At 33.8% G+C, this 24038-nt stretch overlaps 4 protein-coding genes across 5 annotated transcripts; 1 reads left to right on the plus strand and 3 right to left on the minus strand.

The window, feature by feature from the left end:
* Positions 1-505: 505 nt before the first annotated feature.
* On the minus strand, positions 506-10980 carry LOC142547223 (uncharacterized). Its single transcript, XM_075655395.1, has 6 exons — positions 10948-10980; positions 9174-9367; positions 8934-9071; positions 1595-1970; positions 979-1092; positions 506-855 (listed from the first exon to the last, which is right to left on the minus strand). The coding sequence occupies exons 1-6, from the start codon at positions 10978-10980 to the stop codon at positions 712-714; spliced, it is 999 nt and encodes a 332-aa protein (XP_075511510.1). The 3' UTR covers positions 506-711.
* A 132-nt stretch (positions 10981-11112) lies between these two features.
* LOC142547235 (uncharacterized) lies at positions 11113-12741 on the plus strand. The gene has a single exon (XM_075655409.1). It carries the CDS (start codon positions 11113-11115, stop codon positions 12739-12741), a length of 1629 nt encoding a protein of 542 aa, XP_075511524.1.
* Positions 12742-13855: 1114 nt separating this feature from the next.
* Positions 13856-17725, minus strand: LOC142545648 (PHD finger protein ALFIN-LIKE 4-like). Its single transcript, XM_075652954.1, has 5 exons — positions 17469-17725; positions 17224-17256; positions 16110-16338; positions 15260-15395; positions 13856-14303 (listed from the first exon to the last, which is right to left on the minus strand). Exons 1-5 carry the CDS (start codon positions 17563-17565, stop codon positions 14058-14060), a joined length of 741 nt encoding a protein of 246 aa, XP_075509069.1. The 5' UTR covers positions 17566-17725; the 3' UTR covers positions 13856-14057.
* Positions 17726-18549: 824 nt separating this feature from the next.
* On the minus strand, positions 18550-23589 carry LOC142545647 (alpha/beta hydrolase domain-containing protein WAV2-like). 2 transcript variants are annotated; one of them, XM_075652951.1, is made up of 8 exons: positions 23153-23589; positions 22319-22354; positions 22082-22160; positions 21871-21925; positions 21577-21693; positions 20347-20511; positions 19508-19745; positions 18550-18853 (listed from the first exon to the last, which is right to left on the minus strand). In XM_075652951.1, the coding sequence occupies exons 1-8, from the start codon at positions 23388-23390 to the stop codon at positions 18834-18836; spliced, it is 948 nt and encodes a 315-aa protein (XP_075509066.1). In that variant the 5' UTR covers positions 23391-23589; the 3' UTR covers positions 18550-18833. The 2 variants fall into 2 exon arrangements, with proteins under 2 accessions (XP_075509066.1, XP_075509067.1); XM_075652952.1 differs by having other exon boundaries at positions 18550-18935; positions 23153-23587.
* Positions 23590-24038: the final 449 nt, after the last annotated feature.

Here is a 24038-nt window from a genome sequence, read left to right on the forward strand (position 1 = left end):
TTCCATTAAGAGTGGGAATAACATTGGTCTAACTTAAGATCCCATGGAGGCTCCGATTCACCCCTTTTGGAAAGAAGTTCCTTGTGAGGTAATCCGATGAGAATAGGAGAGCATTGAGTCTCCGTGGGTAAGCTGTAGTCTCCGTGGGTAAGCTGTTTTAGAACTAAAACATTGAATAATGATCTTTAGCCAGACAAATATTTTTTGCACTCTAATTTTTGTTATTGAAATAAATGATATTCAGCCAGACAAATATTGTTCGGACTCTTTAACTTTTATTAGTTATATTTGAATTTATGTATAAAATTTATTCATAATGCGAGTACAAATTAAACGACAAATCATGTTTTCACATAAATGCAGTTGTTTTGAAAAAAGTTAAATAAACACTTAATTATAAAATTAAATAAAAGGAATAATTAATAAACTTTAACAAAATTAATCCTAAAAATTTACATAAATACTACAGTCGACCAAAATAGCCAGGGACAAATACATAGGACAAAACAAATTGTTTGGATGGAAAATGTCACGGTGTTTACTTCATATCAACTGCGTAAAATAATCAATGACTCGTCCAACTATCATCTGATCCACACATGATCTCTGTACAATTTATAGTAAACAATAAAAAAAAATGCATTGAAATAATATTTCCTCATTCCCACTTAGCCGATAAACTCAGAAAAATTGCTGCAGGCTCTTAAATTGTCAACTCGACTTGCTACTGCTACAGGTGCAATAGCATACTGGGTTAAGTTCAAGATTGAATTCTTCGAGACTGATGTTAGGTCCCTTGGCTGCTGGTGACCAGGCGAACATATTTGCCATCGTAAACCTAGAACTTGAACTTATCTGCATAGCATTGAAGAAATGATACCAACAAGCGGTATTTATCATTAGAATGTCACTTCAGAATACTTTGGGGGCATAAAAACTTTCAACAGTAAAGGAACTCAAACCAAAAAAATAACACACCTTCTGCTCAAGCATTTCAAATACTTGGTTCTTGTCTTCCGCAAATCCAGATTCCTTGAGGGATTTTAGCACAAACTTCCGAAGTTTTATTAATTTCCCTACACCATCTGATTCCTGTCACGTTCAAGAAAGATGCAACCACATCATCTCATGTATTGTTATCCTTTCCACTTCAAATAATGAGCCAATAACAGAAGCTTCGTCAAATAACAAAAATAACTTTGAAGCAGAACTCCAGTTTCCATGTACGTAGCACTTCCTGCCCCTCTTTTTGTTTCCAAGGGCCACATAATGCCAACGCTTGCATTGAAGGTGAGACGAACCCACCCAAAACAACCATATTTCTAATAAATATGGAAAACATGAATGATCCCAAATAAGTTAATATCGTTATTCCTTCATTGCTTAGGAAGTAGATATCAGATATACAATTTCACAATTGTAATATACATGAAAAACTTGAGGGATAAAAAACCAGAGTGACATACTGATTTCAGAAACGAACAAGCTTTTTCCACTTTATTTTCTTCTTGAGGTTTTCCTTTTCAGAAGTTGAATCCAAAATTGCACCTTCCTTGGTCATACAATTTTTGGCTTTCTTCAAGCCTTTAATTACCTCTGTTTCTGTTTGTTGTATTTGAATAACTTCACCATTACCATCTGTGGAGGTTTCACCTCCAGTATTTAGCTCAGCACCATCTACTTCAGATGCCTTGAGTTTTCTTTTCTTGTCTGATTTCAACGAATAGGTTTCCACTTCCAAATTATCATGAAGAGAAGTTACTTCAGATGAATTTTGGTCTCTTGATTCCCGTAAACCATTATTTTCAGGAACTTCGTTTTTCTCATTCTTTTCTGTCAAGTCCGTAGTTCCAACTGCATCTACGGGCTGCCGCTTTGATGCACGGAAACCTCTAGCTTTTGCTCTTTGTTTCTTTCCGTCAGCATGAAGACGCAAGGTTTGCTTGCTTGTAGTTTTGGTGTTACAGAGACTACAAAATAAATGAAGTCAAAATAAATGAAAAATGCACAACTGAAGAGAAGTTGAACATGGGACCCAACATAAGCTACCGACTGAAAAAAGAATGTCACGTTTAAAAACCTCGCACCAACAGGGGCAACTAGCTATCAAATTATAAAGAACAGCGGATTACAACTAAACCAATGCCATCTAGCTTCATCGTTATTGAAGAATCATAATTGGATTACTATCGTTATCGTATCTACTGATCACTACAGACTACTCTCACCAGGAACGAAAGTTTACAAGATACTTCTATTAGAAAGCCTCAAGCGTAACAGGTTTTCCAAGGTGGAAGCTAGTAAGACAAAGCTAGTTCTGCATTTTCAATCACTCCATGCTTCACACCAACCCTCGCATAAGAGAAATTACTTTTGATTACCAACTTATTTGATCATAGAATGCCTCTTTCTACTCAACAAATAAACATAAATTACACCGTGAAGACCAATTGTTGAAGGCATATATACATGGTTCACCGGAACGGCCGGAACGGGAACGGCCTATGCCGTTCCAAAGTTCCGGGGTGGGTAGGTTGATGGCTTGTATCGGCGTTTCGTATACCGAAAACGGGGATATAACGGTGGAACGGAACCGGAACTCAATTCGCGACGGTTTTGTTTTGAACAGTCGCTATTAGCGACGGTTTTTTGTATGTAGCGACGGTTTTTATTCAACCGTCGCCGATGTTTAATAAACCGTCGCTATAGTTAGAGACGGTTTCAATAAAACCGTCGCTAAATTAAAATCGGCGACGGTTAAATAAAAAACGTCGCTAAATTTCGCAACGGTTTTTCATAAAACCGTCGCAAATTCGAATCAGATTTAATAATGCACGTATCTTTACTTTCTAGTACAAATAATGCAATTGTAGGTCCTAATGCACGTATCTTTGCTTTCTCGATGATATAACATTTACATGTACCTTTCTATATAAATGTTTGTTTTCATCAACTTATATTTCATTTCTCATTGTTATTATATTATCATATGATATGAGTAATTTAATAAGCTTAACATTAATTTCACTAGGAATATTGGAAAGCAAAGCACATCGGTTGATGTGAGATGGTGAATCTTGAGTCTTCTTCCCGCTGCATCCATTAATGAAAGACTAATAAAGAAGAGACTGCAAGTCAACTATTTCTATTGAGAAATTTTCATTATAAAGTGTAAAAAAAACTAAGTTAATTATACGGTAAATTTCCCAAAAATACATCTGTCAATGTTTTCATTAAAATTCAGTACCTAGCCATAATTTTCTAGAAATCAGTACATGACAATTCTATACATTTAGTTTTAACTACCCATTAAGCAAACTTTACATTTTTACCCTTTATTATTTAAATAAATATATTATTTTATCCACCAATATTATATCATTTTTCTCCATTTAAAATATAATTTTATCAAAATATTGTTTCTCAATTATCATGGAATAAAAGTAAATACTTATTTTGATATACAAAGTACCTATTATGGGGTTTCAGATACTTGATTTTGCTATTTGAATACTCCAAATATATAAAAAAATACTATATTTTCGAGCATTCACCGTAAATTCAGTCATTGTTGGTATTTTCATTAAAATTCCTTAGGATGACTTATTCATGTCATTTTATTTTTTTAAAAAAACATAGGTCATCACTCATTATGAAATAAGATTAAGTATTTATTTTGACCAACAAAATACCTATTTTGAAGTTCCAAATGCTTGATTTTTCTCTTTGAATACTCCAAATGTGTAAGAAAATACTGGATCTTCGAGCTATCACAATAAATTCAATAAAGTTGGTATTTTCATTGAAAATGCATTAAGATGACTTATTCATGTCATCTAATTTTTGAAAAAACACAGTTTCTCACTCATTGTTGAATTAGAAAAATTACTTATTTTGATCAATAAAATATCTATTTCCGGGTTCCAAATATATGATTTGGCTATTTGAATACTTCAAATATGTAAGAAAATACTTAAGTTTCAAGTAATATTAAGTGACTTTTGATTGTGTCATTTGTGAAGTTAAAATGTGATACTTAAATTGGTACAAAGAGTATCTAATTAGAGTATATAAATACATTATTTTACCCCGTAAATACTCATATCCAATTATTTGAGGATGCCAAAATATAATTTGAAATTAATATTAAGTGACACCGATGATGATATTCGTGAAACAAAAATGTGATACCTAAATTAATACAAATAATACATAATTCGAGTTCACAAACACTTGATTTTACCTTTTAAATACTCAAATTCGATTGAGTATGTCAAAATATATAATTTGAAGATAATATTGAATATTTTTTTATGATGAGATTTGTGAATAAAAAACGTGCTACCTAAAATTGGTACAAATAGTACCTATTTTGATTTCACATATACTTGATTTTACCATTTTAAGACTCAATTTTGATTATTTCGGGATATAAAAAAATATAGTTAGTAATATTGAGTGACTTTTGATGTGTCATTTGTGAAGTTAAAATGTGATATCTAAATTAGTACAAAAAATATTTAATTCGAGTCTACCAATACTTTATTTTACTTCCTAAATGAGAAGTATTTTAATTTGAGTTTGCAAATACTTGATTTCGTAAATGAGATACTCACAATATGTATTAAAATACTGGATATTCGAATAAGCGAATAAGCAACGTAAGTTCATCAAGTGTTGGTATTTTTATGGAAGATATATTTGGATGACATATTCATCTCATTTAATAATTAAAAAAAACAAATTCTCAACTAAGCATGAAAATTTTAAAGTACTTAGTTTTACTTGAGAAGTACCTAATTTGAGTTTGCAAATACTTGATTTCGTAAATGAGATACTCACAATATGTATTAAAATACTATATATTCGAATAGGCAACGTAAGTTCACCAAGTAATGATATTTCCATGGAATAAGCATTTGGATGACATATTCATATCATTTAATATTTTTTTTGTAAAAAAAAAAAAATCCCAACTAAGCATAAAAATTTTAAAGTATTTGTTTTTATTTGAGAAGTACCTAATTTGAGATTGCAAATATTTAATTTGGTACATGAGATACTCATAATATGTAATAGAATACTGGATATTCGAATATGCAACGTAAGCTCACCAAGTGTTTATCTTTCCTTGGAATATGCATTTGGATGACATATTCATCTCATTTAAAGAAAAAAATACTAATAAATATAATGAATAATTACCAATAAGTATTATGTCAAATAAGTATAATTGTCAAATAAGTCATTCAATGAATATCAAAAAGTATTGTCAATTAATATTTATGAGTATTTTATAAATCATTGATCCAAGAATCGATAGATATGCTTAAAGTGCAAACTTCAAGCTCATTTACGAACTATGTTCATAATGCATATCTCAATTAGTCCATGATGAATAATGAACTATGTTTATTTATTTAAATGATATGAATAAGTATACTAATGAATTTTCCATGGAAAGATTGCATATTCGAATATCCAGTATTTTAATGCATATTATGAGTATCCCATTTACGAAATCAAGTATTTACAAACTCAAATTAGGTACTTCTCAAGTAAAACTAAGTACTTTAAAATTTTCATGCTTATTTGAGAATTTTTTTACCAAAAAAATATTAAATAAGATGAATATGTAATCCATGATTAGTGATCGAGCAAAACTTTCATTGTAAAACTCTTAGTAAAAATTAATAATATTCAAGCTCAAATAATCGCAAGTCCACGATGTCAAGTAATAATATAGTCATTGACTTTCAATAATCGCAAGTGCTTGATGTCAAAATGTTCCATGCTTAGTGATTGAGCAAAACTTTCATTGTCTAAGGACTGTATTTCTCAATTATTATTCTCAGTTATTCAATTTTTAGCAGCGATACTTCAGATGATTGTTTACTACTACGATTATTAAATAAAAACTCAATGAAATGGTTCAAGGATTAAATGATGAAATAAATAAGCTAGAATGATTGATTAAAGTTCAATGAGAAATGAATTTGTTGTGAATCTCGGTTCACCTACCCCTCGCTAATCTACTTAATTCGTTCGACAATGATCTATGCTTTCGACGAGATTTCATATCCAACTGAACACGCCCTCTCAAGTTATGCCAAACTAATTCAACTCAGTGAAGTAATTAAATCTCTTTAATTATTTATCAATGGTGAATTGCATGTCGTTTTATTAAATCTCATAGCTTTCGACCTACTGAATTATGACTATCGACGTGTATCCGACTTCATATTTCTCTGTAAATTGTAAATTCACGGATTATGCTACTCGTTCCTATCACGGACTATTCTCTCGAAGAACATTGTCGGAAATCTTCAAATCTTCGCTCTAAGCCTTTTTTTCTCCTTCAAAGCTTTGTGGCTGCTGAAATGTCCTTGAACATGTCATCCAAATACATCTTGGATGGAAACGCGAGCACTTGATGAACTTACGTTACATATTCGAATATCCAGTATTTTAATACTCATTTTGAGTATCTCATTTACCAAATCAAATATTTTAAAACTGAAATTAATATTTCGCAAATAAAACTAAGTACTCGAAAAAGTTCAATACTTAGTTGCGAATTTGTTTTTTTTAACAATTAAAAAAAATATTAAATGAAATGAACATGTCATCCAAATGTATCTTGGATGGAAATGCGAACACTTGGTGAACTTACATTGCATATTCGAATATCCAGTATTTTAAGACTCATTCTGAGTATCTCTTTTACCCAATCAAGTATATTAAAAGTGAAATTAAGTATTTCGCAAGTAAACTAAGTATTTGAAAAAGTTCAATGCTTAGTTACGAATTTGTTTTTTTAACAATAAGAAAATAATTAAATGAAATGAACATGTCATCTAAATGCATCTTGGATGGAAATGTGAGCACTTGGTGAACTTACGTTGCATATTCGAATATCCAGTATTTTAATACCCATTCTGAGTATCTCATTTACCAAATCAAAAGTTTTAAAATTGAAATTAGGTATTTCCCAAGTAAAACTAAGTACTTGAAAAATTTCAATGATTAGTTACAAATTTGTTTTTTTAAACAATAAAAAAATAATTAAATGAAATGAACATGTCATCCAAATGCATCTTGGATGGAAATGTGAGCATTTGGTGAACTTACGATGCATATTCTAATATCCAGTATTTTAATACTCATTCTGAGTATTTCATTTACCAAATCAAGTATTTTAAAATTGAAATTAGGTATTTCGCAAGTAAAACTAAGTACTTCAAAAAGTTCGATGCTTAGTTGCGAATTTGTTTTTTTTTTAAACAATAAAAAAATAATTAAATGAAATGAACATGTCATCCAAATATATCTTGAATGAAAATGCGTGAACTTGGTAAACTTACGTTGCAAATTCGAATATCCAGTATTTTAATACTCATTCTGAGTATCTCATTTACCAAATCAAGTATTTTAAAATTGAAATTAGTTATTTCGCAAGTAAAACTAAGTATTTGAAAAAGTTAAATGCTTAGTTGCAAATTTGTTTTTCTTTTAAAAATGAAAAAATATTTAAATGAAATGTACATGTCATCTAAATGCATCTTGGATAGAAATGCGAGCACTTGGTGAACTTACATTGCCTATTAGAATATCCAGTATTTTATTAATTTTTATGAGTATCTCAATTATCAAATGAAGTATTTAAAATTGAAATTAGGTATTTCGTAAATATAAGTAAGTACTTCAAAATGTTCAATGCTTAGTTGCGAATTTTTTTTAAAAAATAATTAAATGAAATGAACATGTCATCCAAATGCATATTGGATGGAATGCGAGCATTTGGTGAACTTACGTTACATATTCAAATATCCAGTATTTTAATACCCATTCTGAGTATCTCATTTACCAAATCAAGTATTTTAAAATTGAAATTAGGTATTTCCCAAGTAAAACTAAATACTTGAAAAAGTTCAATGCTTAGTTGCGAATTTGTTTTTTTAACAATAAAAAAATAATTAAATGAAATGAAAATGTTATCCAAATGGATCTTGGATGGAAATGCGAGCATTTGGTGAACTTGCGTTGCATATTCGATTATTCAGTATTTTAATACACATTATGAGTATTTTATTTACTAAATCAAGTATTTTAAAATTGAAATTAAGTATTTCGCAATTAAAACTAAGTATTTCAAAAAGTTCAATTAATTGCGAATTTGTTTTTTTTTTTTAAATTTAAATTTAATTTACATGTCATCCAAATGCATTGGGAATGATGAGTGGAAAGAGAAGATGACCAATAGAAATAGGTATTTATATCATTTTTTATTAATTAAAAGGGTAAAAAGGTAAAAATGCATAAAACATGTATTAAAAACTAAATTGATCTTTTGTCAGGTATTAAAATACAAAAAAAAACTCCTGGGTACTGAATCTTAAATAAATCATAGACAGATGTATTTTTCTCCAAATTGCCCTTAATTATAAAATATTTCTATTTTAATTGATGTTAAATAATTTGTAACATCACTTTATATAGGATTTGATGCTTATTATTAGTCCACCACTCTAAATTGATTCAAATTTGTGCGAACTTATATATATCCAATCGAAAAATTTAAAAGTTTTAATTAATTAAATACAAATAATTTTTAATAGTATATTTAATTTTTGATATGGTTGGAAATATTTTAAATATAATGACGATATAAATTGTGTTCAATAAATTGTTAATAAAATTTTAAAAATATTTAAATTTCTTATTTAGATCAAATAATCTATTTAAATGATATTTATTTTAATTTTTATATTTCTAAATATTTTCCAAAATTTTTAATTTTTATATATTTATAATATTTTTTTTAAATACCCGTTCCGCGATCGTTCCGCGAAATTTCATTGTAACTAGAACGATAGCGTCCGTTCCGATCTCCGCGACCGCGAACCATGCATATATACATAAACAGATCATACCTACAGAACCATGGAGGTCGGTCAGACAATCCAACATTTACATCGATTTCAGGGAAAAAGTACCGATTCAGTGATGCACTGAGTGTGACCTTCAATTGATTGCTGCCGAAACACTTGTCCACAGTCAATGCACGATAACTAACTCGATCAGAAACAAACAAAAGAGGGATAGATAATTCAGATTTCTTCACAAAACCAGCTCAAAGAAATATTTTGAAAAACAAAAGGAAAAGTCGGAACCTTGGAAGCAGAACACATTCTGAAGTGATTAGGGAGCTTGGGTTTCTTAAGATTGTCTCCACAATCCTCACACTGAAACCACACCATTTCTCCTTCACCTCCGCAATAACAGATGCGATCGATATCGTTTCAGAGGGTTTATGATTAGGGTTTTTAACAGAGGCGACTGATGGTGTAGCTGTTTTGAATTTGATCTATCCACATGAAACCCATCGATTCGAATCATAATGGGCTTTATTTTCAGTCAGGCCCATTACTTTATTTCAAAAACCTTCAAATCAGAGAGAAAATCGAATTATATCTCATTCCCCTGTCTTTTAAAAATATAAATAAATTTCATAACAGTGAATCAAAGCAGTGATCCAATTGGATTCGGTTAGTCAACCTTTTGTTAGTTATCCAGCCAGCCCTGCTAACAAAGGGCGTGGTTGGTCATCCATTGCTATACTACAAATGATTTTAGGTTGTATTTGGACGAAAGAATTTGGAGTTATGAATTTTAAATACATTTGATTGTTTGGATGAATTTATTTTGGGAGGGTTTCAAATCTATCATTTGTTAATTCAAGTAAATGTGTTATAATTATGATGGATTTGAATCTCTTTTTAAGATGGATATTCAAATCTTACCTCAAATCAAATTACTCGTTTCAAATCAAATCCTCCCGTTCAAGCACAAGCTCATGGAATGCTGATAGTTTTCGGCAAATGTTCACTCATCTGAGGCTGATTTGGACCAAATTTAGATTGAGAACTGAATTGGTGTCCACCAAACCCCGCCAATTGACCGTATAACGTAAATACAGACAGATATTTGATAATTGTTTATGACAAAAATTAAAATGTGCAGTTACTGTGTACTTAATATTTAACTGAGAACACTGATTTATGAAAAAAAGGCCAAAAGAAGGCTTCTTTTTAATAGTGGAGCACTTGAATAAAAGTTGGTGGGATATGTTGCAAAATCCACACAAAATTCCAAACCTTAGATTGTGGCTTTTTTGAGTTACATACCCATATTTGTTTCAATATGTATGAAATTTATTAATTATGAATTTGCCGTATTGGCTATATATTTGGGGAATTTAGCTATTTAATCTTTATTTGACTAATATTTTGATGTATCATCCTTCTACGCTTAGCACCATGTGTTACATGGACTATTTAATTTTTAAGCACTGTACTATGTATAGTACCATACATATTTCGCAAATGATAATACCGTAGGTCAAAATAAAGTATTTGGCCGGGATTGTATTTCGAACAAGCCCTTTGAATTCAAAGTGAGAGTTATGTCCCATCAGTAATTATATGGCACTAATGTTACAAGAGATGGAAACAAAAAAAAAAAAAAAGGCATCACTTTCACTTTTCTTTTGGGAAAGTTGATTGTCTAAAGGCGTGCGTGCATTGAAGTTTGAGGTTGAGAAGGGGGTTATGGAGCAGGCGAGAGCACCAATATGTTTTACGAATTATAATTGAGATTATTTAAATTTTGATATCGAACACAAAATATTTGACTCGTTTGCACTTAAAAGATTAATTTGTATTAGCATGAATTTAGTATTACTAAAGATTAATCATTCTAAATACAAATCAGACCACCTCAAAAATTTATAGATCGGCTGGGTCTATTTGGAATTGCTGCAAGGTGATGTAGCTAGCCTCTCTCACGCTGCTTATAACATCTGTAAAGCCAATCGTGATAAAGCAATTATAATCATTCAAAATATATGTCAATTACTTGTCTATGTTGGGGGGAAAAAACATGTACCCAAATTTCATTTCTCGCAAAAAGAATTGACATTAATCTTTAATTTCTCGTTCATTGTCCGACTTTAAATATGACTTGTGTAACAACCAACCAAAAACGTAATAGATTTACGCAAATTTCAATCTGCTTAAATTCTGTACCAAATACCAAAAAATATCCCATGCCATGGAAGCCGATGGAGACTTGCCGCAGCTTTGGTCTCCACCCACTACCCTCTTCATCCCTGTCCGCCGCCGCCACAGCCACATATCTCCAATCCTTAATCCGGAGGCTCTAATATTAGCCATCCCAATACTTGTTTTACTCATCACCTTCCTCATATTCCCTCCATTTCTCTCATGCGCTAACCACCAAATTCTTAAGCCCATTTCTTTTAAAAAAGGCTGGGATTCTATTAACATATTTTTGGTGTTAATTGCTGTACTTTGCGGTGTTTTTGCCAAAAGAAATGATGAAAAATCATCCTCCCCCGATGCTGATGGACAAAAGAATTTAGATGCTGGTACAAATGTTTCAGATGACAATATAAGAAAATCCATTGCAAGTTCTAAATGGTTGGATTTTCCCGATAAGTCAGAGTATGATAAGATGAGAAACAGCAGGTCTTATCCCGATCTAAGACAAGAATCGTTGTGGGGATGTGAGAGTAATGAATTTAAGTTTTTTGATGATTTTGAGGTTAATTTTCACCGGCAGCCAGAAAAACGCTACCACAGGCGGAGCCAAAAGGTAGAGAAAAAAGATGTTGCAGAGCCAGCTCCTCCGCCTCAGCCTGGACAGAGGAGACGATCTGTTCACAGGGGCAGAAATGATGATGAAAACAAATCAACACCTCCTCCTCCACTGCTGCCTCCGGAACCAGAGTTTATTCCTGTAGCTGAAAGGACTGAAAGGATTCAAAGGGAAAAGAGTGGCACCACGAAAGAAATTGCTACAGCCACAGCTTCACTCCAACATGGTACTCAGAAGCAGAGAAAGACGAAAGTGAAATGCAGAGATATTTACGAAAGCGCCGCCGAGGATTCGCTTCCACCTTCCACAATAGCCCCACCATCAACTCCGCCACCTCCACCTCCTCCTCCACCGCCCAACTCAATTTTTGCTAATATCTTCAAAACTGGAAGTAAAAGTAAGCGTTCACAGCTTTCCTCAGCATCCTCTCATCTGCTTCCACCACCGCCATCCCCACCTTACTCTATTTTCAATAATATATTCAGTATGGGCAGTAAGAGTCAGCGATGCCAAATTCCATCAGCTTCCTCCCAGCCGCCTCCGCCGCAACCTTCACCTCAAACGTCTCCAATACTCATTTCTTCATTTGAGAATCTAACCAAAACCCGGAGATTCAAGAATTCTGTCTACCCTGCTCCACCTCTTCCACCACCAGAAATCCGCCCTGTCAACACAGGAAAGCCCCCAAAACCCCCAAAACAAAGCACTTCTCACAAAGAAAATGACATAATGATGGCACCATCACTGCTGATCCCCGTGCCATCACCACCAACTCCGCCACCATTCAGAATGCCAGAAATAAACTTTGTCCCAAAGGGAGATTTTGCGAGGAAGGGAAGCACAAACAGCTCCCAGGGAAGCTCCTCGAAACTTGATGTTGATGTCATGTTGATTGAATCCGAAAGTGGACAATCAATCAGGCCTTCAGTTTCTTGCCCGAGTCCAGACGTGAACACGAAGGCTGACACTTTCATTTCCAGGCTCAGGGATGGTTGGAGGCTGGAGAAGTTGAATTCCATAAATGAAAGACAGAACTCGGTCTCCACATCGAACCGGCTATAATGTCGGTGGTTAGGAATATTCATTATCTTTCATTTTTCACCAAGCAATTTAGAAATTCGAGTAAGAATTTCGATGAAACCGTACCAGTTTCTACTGCATATTATATGGATCAATCGTGCGACCTATATCTCATGTAGAGAATTCTATGATTTAATCAGATGGAATGAATTTCACATACTGTAGTATAATTATGTGATGTAATTTCCATCAGCAACCTTATGCATGGCCAATGTCATAATACAAATGCACTTCATATTTCCAGTTTGAATCAAACACGTTAAAATCATACTAACGATGTGTATCAAATGGGATTTGCAGACCAGCCTAAAATGCTCAGAGTGAATTAATTTCGAATTCAAGTTTTGTCCCGTGTAAACTGGGTTTGGATACAGAACTGTTAGATTCTTAATGAGCATCAGAGATTGGAAAACGATTATGTTTGTGTAATTGAAAACAAATTTGAATTTGGATCCTTCACCAGCCAGAAAATTAGACCCCGATGAAGTTGGATTCGAATTAAATCCACCTAATTGATAGCCAAGAACTAGTATTCAAAACGAGACGGTCCAGGCAAAACAGCAGCTAGAGCCAAGTTTTCTTCCTCTGAAAACGCAGCAGCAGAAGAAACAAACCCTGGCCTAAGAAATAATACATTAGTTTTGCATATGAATCACCAGAGCCCACTCGAATATCATTTGATTTGTATTGTTTAAAATCTTAGAAATATATTTAAATATTAAACGATCTCAAGAACTCAAAGCGTTGCTTGTGGGTCAATAAATTATTTCGAACGAAACAAATCAACTCAAATTAGAACTCCAATTTGAGCCAAATTCAAAGCCTTTTTTTTTAAAAAAGTTTTGAGATAGCTAAACAAATCCGAGCATTAAGCTTATAAAGGAAAATATAAGTAATATTTAACTCAATTTCATCGCACGCTTGTAATGCATAAACCAAGCGGAGGTTCCTACTTTTCTATGGAGATTTAAGCTTAAGCACATATGGGATCACGTTCCTGCCAGTAGGACCTTGAATCAAGTAACTATAAATGAACATTTTCAGCATGCCTGAATTAGTCGCTAAGTATGATGAGTATGGACAAATTACTGTCAACTATAGAAAAACGCATCTAAACTCAACTATTTGGATAGAAAGATAAGGTACGTGAGAGTAGCTACATCCGAAATAAATGAGACTAAAGACCAGTGAAATAAACACATAAACACAAGATCAAGTTTCAAGACTAACTACATGGTCAGCTATGTCCATGAAAGATATAATGAAAAGGAAGGCAAACCATGCTTGCCTTGACATTGCTAAGGGTGTGGTCTCTTGTTGCTGCACGACGGGCATTTGTACTGCTTGATGTGCTCAGCCTTCGCAGGAGTGATCTTAACACACTTTCCATGGAACCATCTCTCACATAGATCACATAAGATCCAAAATTGGTCTGAGGAATAGTTTTCGCCACATGCTCCACACAAGGTTTCACCATGCTCATCATCGTCTTCTTCATCAAATCCCTCATCCTCATCCTTAACTTGGGCTTTGGAGATCTGGCCCTGAGATTCAGAAAATGAATAAATAAATGAAGTTTCGCAAATGACTAACTGCTTGAAGAAAGTGTTAGAAGTATAAAACTGATTGACTATCGAAAAATAAATTAAATTGTAGATATGCAATAAAAAAGAAACTGATGAATTCCATGCCGAAAGGTTGTTGCTATTTTCCAATATAGCGCAAATAAAGTTTGATCAGATATGGTTTCAAAAGAGAGCTAACACAAAAAGTAGACCAATTCTTTGTCATCATTTTAGCATGATACCCAAATTCTTTATCAACAGAAACTAGCGGAACATCGTGATAGAGCAAATAATGCAGTATAATAAAATTTCCACATAAGAGCAACTTATATGATAAGAAGTTCACAACTTGGATCATAAACATAAAGATAGCTTGTGATACACTCAGGCAAATACAGATATTATTGTTGAAAGCAAAAGTAAAATCATAATAAAACAATATTGTGGCTCATATTTTGGCTCAAAAGGCACCAACTCTTTGGACGGATATGGAGTACAAGGATTCCCTCCATTTTTGTCAACTGTTGTAAATTTGGATCTTTTGTTAAAATGACCTAATGGAATCTTTGAAACTTTAAAAAAATATATATAGTCAAAATTAAAAAGTTGGTCTCTCATATTGACAAGAGGGGTTCTAGATTCCGTAGAGTTGCATCTTGAAAAGAGGACAAAGTACATGAACAAATTTAATGCCATCCTCAACTTGTAAATTGTAATCAAAACTTGAAACAAATTAAGTTGGTATCCATATCGAGACATTATCTTGCATATCAATGAAAATTAGGTTGGCTGGCCTATACACCAATTCAGCATAGTCTATTTAGTGATTGGCCATACTTAAATTCATAATAAATGGGTATCATAAATCTTGAGAAGGTAGAACGTAAAATGTATGAGCATTGTCATCGTTTTGACAAACCGCAAATTTCTTTTACCGCTTTGGAGTTTGACTTAAATTTACTGCCACTGTGATTTGAAACGGATGATTTGTCCTTTGCTTGCTTCTGTGCAGCTCCATTCACATCTTCAAATATTGTTGGGAGATCATTTATCATATTGAACAGGCGTTTCCTACATCCCGATACAAAATGAATGAAGCTAATATCAAAGTAAAGAAACAAAATGAAAAATCACTTCCTTTACAATTCACAATTTTAAGATCCCCCGTCCTACTAATAATGCCAAATGGTAACAAGTTAGACTGGGAGGGAAATATTGTATTAATCACATAAAACAGACCATTGTTATGACAGAATCTTGGAAGCAACAAACCAAAGGGTCGTTCAGTGACACAGTTTCAGATAAAGCATTTAACAACGTTCAGTCATGTGGAAGATCTATTGTCGCATAAATGGAGGTTAAACTTTACATCAGGAACCAAAATTGGATACAAATTTTTGGCAACACAAGCAATTCCCTAGGAAACCTGACTTAGAAAGATGGGGTAGAAAAATGAAAAACAAACAGGATATTAGTTGCCAAAACATACATCTATAGCATTGCCCAAAATAAATTTTCGGGAAGCAGAAATCAGAAAGTGAACAAACAATGAAACACATAACAGATAATGTTTAAATTATGACAAAACCGTAACATGGAGATCGTCATGCCTAAGAAATATGGCTGTGCAAAAGTAAATCCAAAAAATGTTCAGGTGAAGCAACTGTGCAAAACAAAGTGAGCGAAGTTTTTTGGCTAAAAGACATCCCATGAGATATCAAATCCAAATAATAAAAAACAACTTAACGATCTTCCATGAAGTTCACTACTCAAAAGGAAGCATACCTGTCAGCTCTATCAAATCCAAATCTAGCACCAAAATAGAAGGCAACAGAAAGTAGCCATGCGTCACTGTGTACAGCCACAAGGGCCAACCAATCTTTTTCTTGCATCCCGTCTCGGGCAAAGTTAATGCCTAAAGCAGGCTCCGGAAGCTCGGGTGGAACCTCCTCAGCAGGTAAATTAACTTCCCACCGCCCATTAGGAAATCCATAAAGGCAAAGGTTTTCCTTTTCTGAAAATTTTCATGTGACAGCAGAGTATCATTTGATAAAGAAATCGAACACTTTAAAAGATACGCATTTTTCATGGAAAAATTTATGTAACATATTAATTATCTCCTCTATTTAAAAAAATCATACACTAGTCAGTAAAGATAAGCCTTCAGCAGGCTACATCTGTAACCAAAACATGGAAGGGGAGGGGAATAAACAGTCTTAAGCATATATTGAAAGAATGCTACTTATCCAGGAGAACATCGAATGACGTAAGTAGCCTGAATAGGCAGTTTCTTTATGTTTTACCCCCATCAAAACAACTGTAAGTTATAAAAAGTTGAGCAAAACAAATTTATCAAAATCTCTAGTTCAAATATACAAGCAAAATTTGGTAAACTGGATTCCTGTATTGCCTAGAGATTAAGCATGAAACTTGGTCCCTTCTGTTTTACTAAGGATTGAAGATTCAAATCTTAAGTATAGTGAAAGCAACAACTACAAATAAAGAGGATATATGCTCAAACTAAATGGTAAATGCATGATTGTGTGCAAGTACTAATATGAATATTTCAGACAATCTAATTTGAAATATATGGATGCACAGAACAATTCCAGTTTCCAGGGAGATGCTCAGAGAAATACTATTTGAATACTATGAACATATCCAAGACTCAAGTACACGTGCACGCACACAAAAAATATAACTTATATGAAACATTGTGATTGACTTCACTAAAATTCATGCAGTGCAATAAAAAAGCAGGAAACAAAATCCCATGACATGCAGTGGACACAAGGAAAACTAAAAAAAAAAACTTAATTAAAGAAATAACATTCCACACAAATAACATTGGCGGATAAATCACAGCATTAAGAAAGCTGAAAAATGAAAAACAACTCACCGGGATCGCACTGTTTATAGAATTCTGCAAAGTCTGGAAAACGAAAAACAAACAAAAGAATTAAAAACGAAAACAATGTATCAACTGTACTAAAAAATCGAACACGCGAAGACCGCAAAGCCCGGAGAAAACACAAGCAAATAGTAAAATCACCCAAACTACACGAGCTGCACGATTCGGTTAAACATATCGACACGGAAAATTCTCAAATATTCAAAATTTAAAGACGGAAGTAAGGAGTTCACCAGTGGTGAGAGCTTTAATCAACGCATTACGCCTTCCCTTTAGATCATTGAAAACTTCTTCCACCGTGCGCAGATCATTGAGAGCACTTCCGTCCATGCTTTATTCTCCGCCGTACACACAATCACGCCCGAATGTGTGTTTTCTCCAGCGATGTTTTTCAAATAAATGTACAATGGCTACGGCGAGCGAGGATAAAAATTAAAGGGGGAAAATTAGGGGGTACGTTTGGACTCATGCTGTCAGTTTTTGGGGTGGGCTTTATGGAGCCAAGGGAACCAAAATTTCGTGCCTGTTCTTGTAGGTTTACTTGCGTGGAATATAAATAAAATACACAATACAATATGTACGGACCCCACTTCCCATCTTAAGTAAATTATCATTATTATTTTATTTGATTTGATTATAACTCCTTTATGTTAAAAATAAAATCTTCAATAATGTAAAGATATTATTACCTTAATCAGATCAAAGATACTAATTAGAGTCTTTATATATATAGACATCCTTTGTAATTACCCTACAAATGTTTAAATGCATTATTATATAGCAAATGTGGTACAACTAGTGTAATTGATGAAATCCCATTTATGGTTAAACTCAAGCTGAGCTTTATAAAGTTTGATTCGAGCTTTCAACCACCAGAGCATTAACAAACTTGAACTTAAACCATACAAATCAAATGTTATTCAAGTGTTGAGATCACATCGCGTTCGATAATTGAACTTACAATAAATCATTAGTATCGAACGCATTACCTTTATAACCAAAAACTATGTCTCGTTAACAATACCAACTCACGCATTTTAATTATCACACTAAACCAATTTGGATCGTTGTAACACATAAACATCCACAGGAAATAGAGACAGTTCCCAGACTACTTGACATTGTTATCAAATCTTGTGTAGGCGAAGAGAAAATGTTTTGAGATGTTAAATGGGGACACCTGGGATCTTGTCCCAGAAACTCCATTTGCTTTTTATGATGTTTTTAAGAGGAAACAAGACAAAACATTGAAGAAGAGCATAACACCACAGATTAAATGAGACGAGAAAAGATGGTACGTAAAACGCTAACAAAGACCATGCAACGGTGGTTCTTTCATTACAAACAGAACCAGGTCGACCGACAGTAGCATAGCAAGCATTATCACAATACAGAAATAACCTAGGAGAAGAATACATGTATGTTTCAAATTTTATGAGTAATTTCAGATCGGTTACATCATTATTGGGACGATCAATCAGTTTAATGGGATATGATGTGTCGGTATCATGCTATGTACCTAAAGCATCTAACAGCCTTTGCCTCTTCTGAACATCATGCATCCGATGAAAAGCACTGGAAAACACGGTGTTGGACGATCACAGATAGCTCTTGGTTACTGCAAAATCCAAAGAAAGGGCGTAACTGTTGAATCTGGATGTTGTCCTTAAGTGTGGCAGCAGATCAATGCGCATCAAAATCTGACACAAGTGCAAAATGATGTATCAATTTGGACTGGGACATAGAGTAGCTATTAGTTTGAAGAAACTAGATTTCTGATCACTCTCACAAGATAAATAGATGGGATTAAAAAACTAGAAAGAAAAAGGAAAAGAATCCCACTGATCTACTCGAGCAAAAGCGATAAGTCTAGCCTCTCAAGCCTAGAAATATCCAACTTGTGCAGGGTATGGACAGATGAAGTCAATTGATTCTTTGGTAGATAGCAGAAGTAAATATATATAACAAAAGTTAGTTTACAAGAGCATAGAACTAAAAGAACAGGGAAATACATGGAAACCATCGGTGTCATTTTCTTAACGTCCAACCCCAAACCACCGAAAAGGTAAAACCAAAAAGTAAAGCATGTAAAACAGATGGTCAACATATGATATTCCCACATGATCAACTCATTTTATTCGACACGACAGTTCCTTTGGCGAAACTTTTGGGAACAAGATGTGGTAAGTTTTAAACAACTGATAATTATAATTATAGATACAGGAAGATGCAACATTGCTTTAATTTGGCGCAAAAGAAATTCGAAACATACCACTTTCAGAGGAGCCGTCAATCTTCTTGTCTGGAACACTTTTCTCCAAGAACTCCTGAATTGTTCTCCAATAGTGATCACCACCAGACAACCATGTATCCATATGCTTTCCCGTAGGAAACTCCACAAATAAACACTGTTGGTTGCGTGCAGCAGCCTTAGCATATAACAATTGCATGTGCAAGGGGGGTACCATTTCGTCTTGTAATCCAGAGAGAAAAAGGATTGGTTGTCTTATCTGCAGTTCAAAGCATCGAACTTTAAACGACGGACATATATATGGAAGATAATAAATGATAAGAAGAATGTTACAAAAAGCCTGCAGCATATATGAGAACATTGCAGCACAAGAATGCCAAATGGAACACTTTTAATCAGATGACAATAATGGCTTTAAAATTATAACAATTCTGTAAGCATATACAAGAACATTGCTGAAACAAGAAAGCCAAATAGGAAATTTTCAATCAGATGACAACAATGGCCTTAAAATCTAAACAATAAAATTGCCTTTAAATCAACATCTGGATTGCAGACGAAATTCAATTCACAAACCAGATATTCGGGTACCAGTACTAATTCCGTTATTTCAGGAAAAAATCATGTCTATGATTTTTAAGGAATGAACTTGAAATCCAACTGAAGCCAGCTTTCTTTGACCATTCAACTATTCTAAATTTAAGCCTTACACTTTAGCTCGTGCTCGGCTCTTTTTTAACTCAGTTGGATAGACATGAAAATTTCAAAGGTAAGCTAGCCAAATTGATAATTGATGGGTCATTATGTCAAGAACCACAAAAAAAGATACTAAACCACATATACATCTAAAGTAGCCTCACCTCGTTTATAACATCGATGGTACTCCATGGAGAACGAATAAGAAAATTCAAAACCCCGGGAACTTTTGAGCTACTTTTTCCAATAAACCACTTCAGGAAGGGTAGTAGAACTCCAGCCATGTCCAGGATAGATGTGAAAGTGTTTTCCAATATTAATGCAGCCACCTGAAACAACGAAGGCACCAGTTGCTCCATGAGTCAAAGTCAGAACACCCAACACATTTCTAGTAACCAAAATAGATTTATTTCTATTTCCAAGAAGAAGAACAAGTATTTTATTTCTAGATTTACAAGGAGACAAGTACAAAAGAAAACCCAGACCACACACCGCAAAATGGTGAAAATGACATATGAACAATAAAGAAGACCAGAAGAATACCATACGGCCATAAAACGAGAAATAAATTATTTGACGTCACACCTGAAAGTTTAACACCACTCTAATAACATCTTTGAACAATTTTTCAAAATATAAATAGCAAATAAATAAATAAACTTGATTGATCAACAATAAAAAATGCTGCATCTGTACCACATGATTCCCACATTGTTGCTTAGGTAGCACTCATATCCAGCAAGGGTTAGTAAAACAATTGGTCCAAAACAATTTGTTTGCAGAATCAGAACGTAACAGAGATAGGATATAAATAAGAAGAAAAGAAACAAAATTTCAAAGTCGAAACTAAATGAGAGGAGAATGTTACAGCATGGTTTTCTTCTCCAGCCTAAAGTACCAGTTGTAGAAAATTATTACACTTTCAGCTTTACTATAGATAAAAAAAAGACGTTGACGTGAAAACACAGGGGGAAATTCTCTTCCATGGAGATGCAACTGAAAACTATAACACCTATCAAAAATTACGGTTTCCAATTTAAACCAGTAAATATGATGTGACTGACTGGACATAGTAATTTAGACCACAATTTACACAAAGAAATTTGCAACTGCAATGTGAATATGAACATGAATCCCATCCAAGAAATGAAAAGATGTTGGTAATTCTTTTTAATTCACAAGCACGACTATCATATTCAACAATGGCCATAGTCTATCAAGTATTTTGTCACCTTGATCAGGATGAACAAAATATAACATCAAATCTAGAAACCACATCCAGACACAAGGGGGTCTGGAAGTAACAGAAATATGGAAAGTAAGTATATAAGAGGAAAAGTATTGTTTCACACCCGAAGAGGTCTTTAAGGTGAGACAGGCCCCGAGGACATTACCTTGTCTGGGTTGTTTTTGGTAAGCACTGCTCCAACAGCTCCCCCAAGTGACCTCCCAAAAACTACAATTCTAGACGTGTCGATATCTGTCCTCTGACTCAGATGATCCAGTGCAGCCTATTCCACATGATTATGGGAAAGATTAGAATTGACATGCCTGATTACCAGTGGCTACCACTCCTCCCCCATCCCAACCCACCTTAAAATAAGGTAGAAAAGAACAAGCAAAACTAAAAGATTTCCGGGGGGAAAACTGTGTTTCATTAAGTGAAATACAATAACTTGAAGGAAGACCTGGGCATCCATTGTAATACCATGTTGTGAAGGAAATCCGTCACTAGCACCATAACTGAGAACCACAGAGTTAGAGCAATGTAAATTTCAGTCTAATACAAGCATATATGTCTAAATACACCAATTAATAAAAAAAATACAACCAAGTAGCAGAAGAAAGAGGAAGATAAACCATAAAAGAGAAGAACATAACAAGAAAAATATCACTTGCCCTCTATAGGAAAGCATGAAGACGTTGCATTGGAGTCTTTGCAACATAATTCGAACCATTTCAAGACGATGAGCAATGTCTGCAGGTAAATATCAAGGCCCCAAGAAGAATATTTTTAAAATCTTTTTGTCTGCAAAGCAAATGAGCTCGAACAAAAAGAGACATTTTGAAAGCATAAAAAAAGGTGAGAAATGCTACATCGATGTTTGTTTCTAACATCTAACTGAAAAAGGATACTTCCAGCATTTTCTTGGAAGAAGAGAATCGTTGGACCTGCAATCACAGGGACGAAAGGTTTTAACTTCAGTACGCACATCAAAGACTATCCAACTGTAACTGCAGCTGCTTCTTCTTCATACTTACCTTCTTCTTACTAAGCTGTTCATTTACAAGTACATTTGCATCATGAAAAAAAAAAGACCTTCTTTTTATGTAACAGTTGAATTGACATTTTATGTAACAGTGGAGTTGACAAAGATAAAATTTTCCATGAAAAACTCTCACAGAAACTCAAACAAACTAGTAAGACCTTCACTGTGGAATGACTCCTTGTACCAAATATTGCATTTCGTGGTGGTGTGAGCAAAGAATCATACTTGAAGCAGAGAATTGAAATTCTAACCCATGATTTTCAACTCCCAGCATTTATCCGCTCTAAATTAAGCAATATTTCCACAAACTTCACTAAAAAAAGAATCAAACCAAAACATGACCCATCAAGTTCTGTTTTATGTATGTATCCAGTGGCAAAACATCGTCTCTCTCCTTTTCCTTGTTGCCTGAAATAATTTTTAACTCACTCGTATCTCATCACACCACACAAATCTAGTCTCGCAATGTAAATGACCAGTAAACCCTAACCCAACAAACCACTCTCGCGGACTTTGTCTCAAACGGATCGCAATCAAACATATTTACCCATCCCCAACCAACACAAAGCCCTACACGTCCCGCAACATATTTTCTCCAATCAATTGGATACGAAGTCATAACATCATACATGCAACAGCACAAGTAAAAACCCGTTGACAAAAAAACAGAAATAATAAACAAATACGAAATGAAACCTACCTCTGCAATCGGGTAAGAGCTTGATAAACCAGGAATGGAGGCGAACGCCATCGGAAGAGGTTAGCCAAACGTCCTCATAAATTAGGCGCAGGCGTGCGGGGGTGATGGGGTAAGATTTAGTGAGACCAGGCAACACCGGCACGTACACGAGCTTTTCCTGAAATGCCACCAGTAATGCCATTCCCGCCACAACTATTCCGCCCACCCCGTACAGAAAAGCGTTCACGTACGACACCATGATCGATGCCCTTCCAGCTCTTTGTCCCTATAGCACTACTTTCGCATCTCAGATAAGTGTGCGTTTAAGCTTTTGCGGTGTATATTCTGTTGTTCAACTCGATCGGCGAAGGGAGTAGCCGAGACGGAGAACGTTGAGGAATGGAGACGTTGCTGGAGATTAAAACGACGACGTCGAGTATGTTAGAATCGATATTATTTTAAAATACTCCTCTTTCACTCTTTTTTTAATCAACTTTACATTAAAATAATTATTTTTATAGTTACAGGCCACAACATGATATTTACATATTTGAAAAACCAGATTTCTTTTTAATCAACTTTGGATTATTTCTTAAATAAATATTTTACCGTTATTAGCAATCATTGCCGATTATCGTTTTATGTTTAGTTATTTTTTATTTAGAAGATGAAAATTATATTTTTGATTATATATATATATATATTTATCATATATGTTGACAAATTTAAATTTTATCTATGTATCTGTTAATATTTGTCAAATTTAATATATTTTTTAGAATAAATGTTGACTTGACATTATCGGTGATAAAGAAAGATAATGAGTCAGGTTTAGATGAAATTTCATATCATCCATCAGCATCATCATTTATTATATTCATTATCATTATCATCGGAATGAACATTG

This window comes from Primulina tabacum, chromosome 5, assembly GCF_025594145.1.
Source record: "Primulina tabacum isolate GXHZ01 chromosome 5, ASM2559414v2, whole genome shotgun sequence".
NCBI classification, from domain to species: Eukaryota; Viridiplantae; Streptophyta; class Magnoliopsida; order Lamiales; family Gesneriaceae; genus Primulina; species Primulina tabacum.